Genomic DNA, 10,299 nt, shown 5'->3' with positions numbered 1-10,299 from the left:
GTGAATGTATGTCCTTACCTCATTCTGCCTTGCAGGTCTCCTCTTATAGGAATGTCCCTAGTAGACTCCTACTGGGATACGTCCCTCCTCTTCTGAAGCGATTGTAATGGTTTGTTGGAAGACTTCTCCTTGCGAGCCCCATAATTCCTCAGGGAATATTCCCTTGAGGAATGGAGTCCTATTATGACTCCATTTTCGAGGAGAAGTTTGGGTTCCTTTGCTACATCCGAAGCTGGGCATAAACATGTGGCAAGGTGCCATGTGCCCATGTCTGAATAGATGGTTTATTTTGTGCATATCAACTATAAGCTCAGTCTGATATATTTTGTTCATAATTAGTACTCCCATACATACCATTATATAGTAATCATAAAAGGGGTAGGAATGAAATGCATCTGGGAATATCAGTCAAATTTTCATAACAGTAAGTGTTGTATCAGTAATCAGTGGAGCATGAGGAAAGACGCATATCAAAGATCCAACGATTTATGTTAAGATTTTATTTCTGTCGATTGATACGTATGAAACTCATCACTCATCGGGATGCTAACATGTGGCAAAAGATCACTCACCTTATTTAAATAGAAATCAAAATCCTCTATGTGATGCAAGCAACCTTGGATCCTGATATTCGAGGGAGATCCAACCTTCCTTCCGTGGCCGAGTCATAGAAGGACTCTATCTCTGCCAAGGAGGAAAGGCAATATGATTCCTTAGAGGACGAGGGATATCCTGCACTAAAGAAAGAATCTCATGGGACACGATCCTTTGACCACTCCTAAATTATCAAAATAGGAAGACGTTTCCTAGTAAGACTTTACGGGATTTGATCCTATAAAGGAGAAGGAAGGGATCAGGCAAAGCTAAGTTCACGATTCTACTCACTACTGCTCTCTTTACTCTACTGTTGTTGCACGGATCCCTGGGCATCGGAGAATTAATCCCAGAGTCCACTCCAAGCCTCTTACCCTTGGTTTCACTGTGCAAGAAAGACGTCCCCAAAACGATGGAGCGCTGACTGCAGCACGAACCAAAGAAAATAAGTTAATATAATCAAGATATTTAAAAAACATTGATGGTCACATTTAGGTAGGAAATGTGAGTTAAAAATATGCATAATAGGGGAATTAAATGATGAATTGGACAGAGAATCTGTTCTTAAGCCCAACAGTCCGACAACCTAAACATGTTTGGAGAAAGTCTCATGAAAGAAACATGTGCCATAAGTTTTTGTACGAGAATTACGAAAATCACATGAGACATCAATGTTCATCCATTTTCCCAAAATGTTCATAACTGACAAACCATCGTGTAAGAGCCTCTAGGGAAACAACTTAAAATTGGATGGATATTGAGTTTCCAAAAGAAATGCCTCGGCCCCAAACCATAAGATAATATTGTCTTCTTTGGCCCATGGGCCTCAAGCCTTTGTAAAATGCATTGTACTATATTAAGGAGGCTAAATGTTATCAACTAGTCCAACAACCTTCCCTTAAGAGATATGGGACTAAAGTTTGCACACTCTCACAGATCTTTCAAACCCCTTGGCATTAAGTCATTTCTTGGTGGGGACCCTTAATGATCTCCCAGTCGGAATTGGTGCACTTATCGTTATCTTAGGTGTTAGAAAGGACACACCACTGGTCATCTACAAAGGAAGGGGATAGAAATAAAAACTTATAAACAATAACAGAGGGGAGACAAGTGGATTAATTGTTAACATTACAACGTGTTAGTCATCTTGGTAGTTTGTGTGGTAGTTAGAGCATGTGTTGTCATTGTTGGCAACAAGATTAGTGGATGTCTACTTGAAGCGTTAGTAGCGTGTACACATGTCAATTTCTTCTAGAAAATTGTAGAGTGTGTTGTACTCTTTTCAACGCATCCAGATACACCTCAATCTAAATTTAGGGATGCAAGTTTGGCCTTGACGGCTCGAACCCGCCTTGATCCCGATCAAGTACCGACCCAAAAATTTTGGCCCTAAGGGCCGGCCCGGCCTTGAAATTTCTGACCTTGAGTCAGGATCAGGGCGGGTAAGGGTTGATACCTTTGGCCCTCCCAACCCGTCCTGAACCCGGCCCTGATTTTTTTACCTTGAGTTTAGGCCTTGGTTTTGGCCCTACCGGGCCCTTTTTTTGCCCCTGATGTTGACTTTGGATTTTTTGTTTTCTTAGGATGTTCTCCTGTTTGTTTAACATGACAAGGGTTTTGAGATCTTCAGATTATTTGTCTTATTAAAATGATCTCTTTGTTTATCATGACAAATAATTAAATTTTTTTGGATTATTTGCTTTTTTAGGATGATCTCCTCTTTGTTTATCATAATAGTTGGAGTTATTTATATTGTTTGAATTTTTGCTTTAGGATGTTCTTCTCATGACAAGTAATTTGTGATTTTGTGTTTTTTATCTCCTCTTTATTATGAATATTTTTCATTTTTTAGTAATTTCATATTTTGCAGGGTTAGGGTATACCTTGCCCTTGGTGGCAAACCAGGGTCAAGATCAGGGTTAGGGTCAATTAGGGTCAGGGTCAGGGCCAATTAGGGTCATTTCGGCCCGGCACTAAAAAATCAAGGCCAATGAGGGTGGGTAAGGGTTGCGCCTGGGTTGAAGTTTTGCGGCCCTGAGTCAGGGTCATGATGGGTTTGAGCTCGATTAAGGGGACTTAGGGTTGGGCTAGGGTTTTAAGAAGCCCAGCCCAACCCAGCCCTGTTGCATCCCTAGTTCTAATATCAGACAAAGAAGATACAACCAATGCAAGGTTGAGGGGTAATTTGGTCATTTTAAATTGATTAGTTTGATATAAGATTATTTTGAAAGATTGTAATGCTTTGACTCATGAATGCAACACAACTCATTTCGCCGTAATCTGAGTTCGTATGAAGGAGTTATAGGCAGTCCAAGTTAACAGAAATTGGATTTCTTAAATGGCTATAAGTTTATAATTTTCACTCAAACTAGTATAAATTTATAGTTACAGGAGAATATATTTTTAGGCACAAGGGCCTATACGCAATTGGTTAAAGCTTATCCCGGATCAACGGCCCAAATATGTTCCACGACGTCAGGGGATTTTTTTGTAAGGAATTGTTTGGCATGGAGGGTCTTAGTGCATATATAGGAAGGTCATCCGATCCTTATCCGACACTTCATAGGCGGCCACGTTGACTTATACCAATCCAACGGCTTGGGTCAAAGCACGCATCGACACTGGTCAGGCTGACATGAGAGATTCCACCGTGAACGCTCTAATATACCAACCCAAAACCGAGCTTGACCACATTAAAAGTCCCATTTGCTGGTTGACATCTGTGGTTTTGGTCCTAAACCTTTTGACGAAAGAAAGACATTATCATTACTTCCATGTAATGGCTACTAACAACCAAACTGAGATGATGATTTGGGAGGAAGGGAAGTTAAAGAGATAGTAGGAACAAAGTAGTTGCATGGACTTGAAGCAATAACGGCAGAGACTAAAAGACACGGTACGTAGAGGCGTTAACAGAAATATAAGTCTCCCCTTATAGGGCGAAATTTAACTACAACCTCCGTAACAGTAAAAAAATAGAATCTAAAATGATATTTTAGAAAATAAATAACTTACGAGGGTAATTGTGAACCCTAGGGGGACGTGAATTATTCCATTTCTGACAGTAACCCACGCTGACAGCCAAATTTTTTCCTTGTATAGACATCTTAATTTCTCAATGTCATTAAAGGCTGCTTTTGCCATTGGTTGTTGTAACCAACCAATTAGTTATAACAACATTTTCCCATTAACTATAATATTAATTTGGTAGCTTGTTTGCATAATTATGATTGAAGGGAAAGAGCTATTGAGTCGTCTATATATAAAAAGAGAGATGCATATCGCAGTGGATGATACTCTGATTTGGGCCACAAATACAAGTCTATCTATCTCTGCTTCTCTATTCTCATCTACAGTTAACAACCCATGAGGAGAGGTACTTGTTCTCAAGGGTTGTTAATAGTAGATGAGAATAGAGAAGGACGTGTGCAACTTCTCTAACAATGGGATCGATAGAGATTTGGAAAATGAATTCATGAAGAGGGAGAGGTTCGTATGGTCAGAAGATGCTTCTTTCAGTCCTTCCAACTCTTCTTTTTGTCTGTTTCTTCTCTATTTAAAGTAATATCCATCCAGAATTACTGATGTTGAATTAATTTGTAGGAGAGTATTGAGTATCACAGGATGGTAGAGTGGATCTAGTGCTTAGTGCACTATAATGGATTTACTCCTGTCACATGCGTGTGTGAGTTTAAATTTAATATGTCCCCACCGCCCTCCTTATCATTCCCCCTTCCCCTCTAGATGTCTTCAAACAGGAGATGGCTGTGCGGGTGGGGCTGTAGTGTGGTTGGGTTTCGGTCCCCACATTGGGGATGGGTAGGGACAGGTCTAGACACTCCCGTGGATGGGGTGGAGCAATGTGGGAGAGAGCCAATAGGTGGCTATCTGGGGGACATGTGGGGATATGGAGGGGAGAGTAAGGGAGAGAAACAGAGAGAGAAAGCGGGGTTGAGATGAACAGTGGTCATTAATTTTGTTTTTGTGTTTCATAGCATATTGTGCGTATAATTTATATGTAATGTAGGTCTCCTAATTTGTGCACTAAGTATATTCAAAGACCTTGTGTAATATTGTTTTTCATGATAGGTTAGGAGGCACGTCTCTATCCTAGCAATAACACTTCAACTATAGAGGTCCCACTTCTCAGGGTTGCGTAGGGCAGAAGTTCTAATTCCTTAGTTTAGCTTAGTTTAGCTCGAACTCACCCTAGTCTGCCCTGAGCCTGAACAGGGCTTAGCCCAACTTCGCCTCCACCTGAAATTCCTTGACCCTACCCACCTTATGGGGCTGAATTCAGGCTCAGGGTGGGTTCGAGCTGATTGGGCCTTTTTTACCAAAAAAAATCCTTTTTTCATGCAAAACTCATTTAGTATTGGTTAAAATGTGTTTTCTTAGGTTTTCTAATGTTTATCCAAATGGTTTCTTTACCTTTATTTATTTAATTTATTGAAATGGATGTAAACTCAACTCCATTTTGGGTAATAATGTAAATTTAACATTGAATTGGATTATTTATTGTTATATGTTTTCTTAAAATTTTTGTTTGATGTAAACTTTAATGATTTACTTACATGATTGGAGGAAGAGATGGTGGTCGTGGTGGGGAGGAATTTCTGGAAGTGGTAATATGGACAAAGTTGCAAATATGAGAAAAGATATCTAGACAAAATATATCAAACATTACTTAAGGGTGTTATGTTAATGGTTCGATTCGGTTCAATGCAAGATTTTTTAGATAAAATCAAAACCAAACCATTTAATCAATGGTTTCATATATTGAAACCGAAACCAGTTTTCTTATGTTTTCTAATGTTTTTTTTATCCAAATGACTTCTTTATTTTTAAAATTAAATTTAACATTGACTTGAATATTTATTGTTATATGATTTTTTTAATAGCCATTTGATGTTAAAATAAGAGAAAAAGAACTCAGTCCGGGAATGCTACCATCTCCTTCATATGTGAAAAGATAGTTTTGTCTCTTATTTTAGGGAAGAGAGAGAGAGAGAGAGAGAGAGAGAGAGAGAGAGAGAGAGAGAGAGAGAGAGAGAGATGAGGAACACTATTGTAGGCCACAATCTCGGGCAGAGAACTGCTTCCCTTAAAATAACTTTTAACAGCATACCAACAAATGGTGATAGACTAGCTTAGCTGGAAAAATCATTGGAATGTGTTTGCCATGACTTGGGATTGAATCTTGCTTTCACTCTTAAATAGTATGCATCTCTCTTCCTGTTCTTGTTGGGTTGCTCACTTGCTCTAGCATACTTGAAGAGTTGGAGGGGTTGACGATATAATGATGTGGCAAAAGATAGACGAAAGTTTTTCTTCACCAATGGAGAAGGAAGAATATTTGACACATCATTAGTTCTGGTAAAAAATTCTTCATTTGGTTGGACCCTTCAATGCAATATCCTCCTCTTCATAGAATGGATGGAATGCTCATGTTGAAGATAAGGTTGTAAAGATGGGCACTTCCTCAGGTAATTTTACCTTAAAATCTGAATGGGAGCAAATTAGGAGTCATTATGCCACTGTACATTGGAGTAAATTAATCTGGTTCAAGAATGCTATTCCTCGTTAAAATCTGTTGACCTTTTGTCAAAGATGCAATCCTTTACTTCTGAGCAATTTTTGGATGTCAATAAGCTCCCTCGAGATTTCAAAGACCATTCAGGTCTATCCGTGTTGATGAAATCCATCCCATGAAACAAAAGATAGTTCATTTTTGGGGTGAATAAATAGAGATTAATGCTACGAGATAGACCGAAACTTCAGGATCAAACTAAATGAATTATGGAGTAACGAATTTGGTATAGATTTGTAGCCCACTTTGGGTCTTTTCTCCTGAGGTATGTGGAGGTACCTTTCTTGTCACCTGTTAGCTCTGTCCACCACGGGTATAGGTAGTGCGCTATTGCTAGAGATGCATCGATCAGGGTCACTATATATATGAGAATGTAACTCTATTGTATATGCATTCATTCCTTTTATTCTTAATATTATTTTGTTTCCTTTACTCAACAAAAAAGAAGAGTCCGCTCACCACCAGCGATTTGACGTAGTGATTGAGCTCATATGTCATCATAAATTCTCATCCCCTATTCACCTATTGCATACATCAAATACACACCTCCTTAATTCAATTAGACAGGATGTAGCATGTCCCCCTGAATGTAGCATGCTCACCTGGCTTGGGAAGTTGGGCTAACACAAGGCCCATTGGCCTTTTCCCACGCCTCCTCTCTCTCTAAACAAGCAAAGCCCACTTCACCCATCCAAGTTTAAGTGCCACTTTGGGCTAAAGTTTCAAAGATAGAACTTGGGCTAGGATTCAACTTTGGGTGGGCCGTGGGCATAAGGTTAGATCTTTCTATCGTTGGGCTAGGCCACTAGCAGTCTTGGTTTCCTCTGGTATCACTTCACCGAACGTGTTTTAACACTCTAGGCCTCCACTCAGGATTAGAATCGGAGGTCCTCCGCTCTTCTTCCTCTCCCGGTCTTTGCTTTCAGTTCCCGGCGAACGAAATGGGACACATCCATCGGCTTCTCACGCCGAACCCTGCTTCAACCAAAGTTGTATTTATCAATTCAATCTCTTCCAGGACCTCCACCCTCTTCCCATTCAATATTCAATTTGGAATCCCTGCTCGTTCTCCTTCCATTGTTTCCACAAAGCTCTCCAGCGGCGGTTTGTTTTCTTTTTCCGCCGCTCGGCTTCGACATGTTTGCAGGATGAAAGACTCAGGTATCCGTATTTTTCGTTTCTTTTGATTCTTTGGGTTGAACGTGATACTGTTTCTCTATGAAGATGTCATCTGATAGGATATCGCTCCTGAAATGAATAATTAGTAAAATGGAAAAACAGTTCTCAACATCAACGTTTGAATAAGGAGGCTCCATTACAAGTTTTAATTTTTTACTGAAATCGTGCTATTTTTTGTCGATTAAACCATTTGGTCACTTTAAACGAGATAGGGCATTTTATGCTTGATCTGGGATTTTTTTTTTTTTTTTTTTTTTTTTTCTCTGGTTCTTATATTTCACACCTTCTGTCTTAGAGATGATTGGGTGAAGTAGTTCTAGCAGAAGTACTAGTAGCAAAGTTGAATTTTCCATTTGAAGTTTTGAACTATGTTTTGATTTGTTTTTTCAAAGTTATTCGTTATTGGTTATGCTGACAAAAAACACTTGGAAGCATCGTCTAAATGATATACTGGCTTCTGCTTTCTTTTTTTTTGGGGGGTAAAGTTGGATTTATAATGATGCCAGCTTTCTAAATCAGTAAAGTTTGAGCTTCTGGGGCTTCAAACCATGGAACGGATTCAATGCCTCACCCACTAGCCTGCATATATTTGCCACATTAACCACGTCACACTCCTCCATCTTGTAAACGTAACTCTGCAACTCTTCAATTCTCGCTGAGTTGGGTTTGTTGTTGTCTGTTAGTGCCATTTTTTTCTCTCTTTTATGATTTCAGTTGGATGAGTCAGTTCAAAAACATTATGTCTGCCTTCTTAATGAGGCACCTAATATTATTTCTTCATTGAAGATTTTAAATTATACGTGAAGGAAGCAGTAAGTGGGAATTGGGATGACTTTATTGGGTTGAATATGAGAACATATTAAGATGTTGAGTTGATTGAGGATATGAATATGGCTAGCTGAGTTATTTAAAGTTTGTACCATGAAAAGCATGCATTGAGCACCAAAATTGAACACCCTTACTCTACTTGTGAAGGAACTGGTTATAACTTATTAGAAGTTATAGACAGCGAACTGTACAGCCATAACTATGTTTGATATACTAAAGGGTAAAAGATAGTTTTTGGCTGCCCACAACGACGAAATAACACAATAATGTGTAATGATACAATGACAGATTACTAGAAAAAATTCCTTTTATGCCTTGCAATGCCCAAATAAAACTATATGAAGAGTCTGTACAATACTAGAAGGAGTGCTTAAGCTGCTCTACCAGAAACAATCATCTGGGTCTGACATCACCCTGCAGGGGGGTCTTCAGATTCTTCACTCGTGGAAACTCATAAGATGGCTCCAAATAGTTTTTGGATAAATGCATATTAGCTTTACTATATATTGCAAGTTCATATTGTGTTTTTTTGCACCTATGTTTGAAGAAAGAACCTCCCCCCACCCCCCACCCCCCCCCAAAAAAAAAAAAAAAAAACCAGTTAGATTCAGTGAACTAATAAATAGTTATATTAGATATGATATCACAGCTGGAAATTGGTAGGCCTGAAGAGAAGAGGAGACCGAAGCATGTCAATGGGGTATTCTGCATCATCCTCCTTAACCTCGGAATTTTTGCAGCTGATCACTGGTTTCAGGTACTGAAAGATCTTTCTCCCCTCTACTATAAGTTTGGTAGTTGGACAAGCCTACAACTACAGAAATTTGGTTTTTGAGAGTGGTTGTGTGGATTGATTTTCTATGTTATTTGTTTTAAGTGCTTCCGATATAATTTAATCTAAGAAAATGATGTACCTAGATAGAAAACAATCATTTCCCTGTGAAAGTTCAATATTACAGTTTTCAAATGTGGCCTTAGACCTGATCATATTCTCAGGTTGATCCTTCAATCTAAGCAGTCCATTATATTTGTGAGGAAATCTAATATGTTAGTCTACCTTTGATGCCACATTTTATTAGATTGAATGGCATTTATGAATGTCAACATGATACATATATTTTTTTTTCAGCTTCGAGGAATTCAATCACTATATTTGTACCACAATTGGCCTACCTGGTACCAGTTTGTGACAGCGACGTTCTGTCATGCTAATTGGTGAGACATCTCTCTGGTAGTGGGTGTATATTTCCAATATAATCTTGAACAACATACTAAACAAGTTTATGCAATTCAATGGGATGACTTGTTATCTTTTAAAAGTTTCAGTTGCCTCTGTGTTGCATCACTATGCACGTTTATTGTTGAACATTTTTTTTTTTTTTTGCAGGAACCACCTTTCAAGCAATTTATTCTTCTTATACATTTTTGGTAAGTTTCTTGTTCTCCCCTTTGTTTTTCCTTCATTCTATTTGAGACACCATTTATATTTTATAGATTTCAGAATATTTTGTATTATGCTTTTTCACCCACAGGGAAGCTTGTGGAAGAGGAGGAAGGAAGCTTTGCCTTATGGTTGTCTTATATTCTAACTGGTGCTGGAGCAAACCTTGTTTCATGGTTGGTTCTTCCTAGGAATGCTGTTTCAGTTGGAGCCTCTGGTGCCGTTTTTGGGCTCTTTGCAATCAGTGTTCTTGTCAAGGTAGCTGATTACCACTTCAAAATCTCATCAATAAGAAGAATCAAGATATAGTTTTCAGCTACTAATAATGTTTTACAGATGAGTTGGGACTGGAGGAAAATACTTGAAGTACTTATATTGGGCCAATTTGTTGTCGAAAAGGTGAGCAATATCCCTTCCAGTAGACATAAATTATCCATTGGTACAATGCTGCAAAATATGAATTGGCAAACATACTTATGGTTTCAAAAACCAGTAGACTGTTTGAGATTTAAAATGTAACCGCAAGCGTACGAATCAGTGTAGCTACGGGTCGAACACAGGGAGAGCAGCCACTTTATTTTTTATTTCTTTTAATAATGCGAAAGTGAACTGATTAATGGTTGTGATCTAATTCTAATTACCGTCCTAAAAATAACGTCCTAACCAT

The 10,299-nt window shown here is 38.6% G+C and overlaps 1 protein-coding gene across 1 annotated transcript in view; it reads left to right on the top strand.

The window, feature by feature from the left end:
- Positions 1-7,025: 7,025 nt before the first annotated feature.
- Positions 7,026-10,299, top strand: part of LOC122076700 (rhomboid-like protein 11, chloroplastic) — a 10,727-nt gene continuing 7,453 nt past the window's right edge. The window contains exons 1-6 of the mRNA XM_042642150.1: positions 7,026-7,345; positions 8,827-8,948; positions 9,321-9,406; positions 9,579-9,619; positions 9,724-9,890; positions 9,969-10,031. Of these exons, the coding sequence (XP_042498084.1) occupies positions 7,126-7,345; positions 8,827-8,948; positions 9,321-9,406; positions 9,579-9,619; positions 9,724-9,890; positions 9,969-10,031 (699 nt within the window). The 5' untranslated portion in view covers positions 7,026-7,125. The remainder of the gene's footprint in view (positions 7,346-8,826; positions 8,949-9,320; positions 9,407-9,578; positions 9,620-9,723; positions 9,891-9,968; positions 10,032-10,299) is intronic.

This window comes from Macadamia integrifolia, chromosome 4 (genome assembly GCF_013358625.1).
Source record: "Macadamia integrifolia cultivar HAES 741 chromosome 4, SCU_Mint_v3, whole genome shotgun sequence".
Classification (NCBI taxonomy): Eukaryota; Viridiplantae; Streptophyta; class Magnoliopsida; order Proteales; family Proteaceae; genus Macadamia; species Macadamia integrifolia.
The sequence above is the reverse complement of the archived record's forward strand: the minus strand, read 5'-3'. Positions and strand labels throughout refer to the sequence as shown.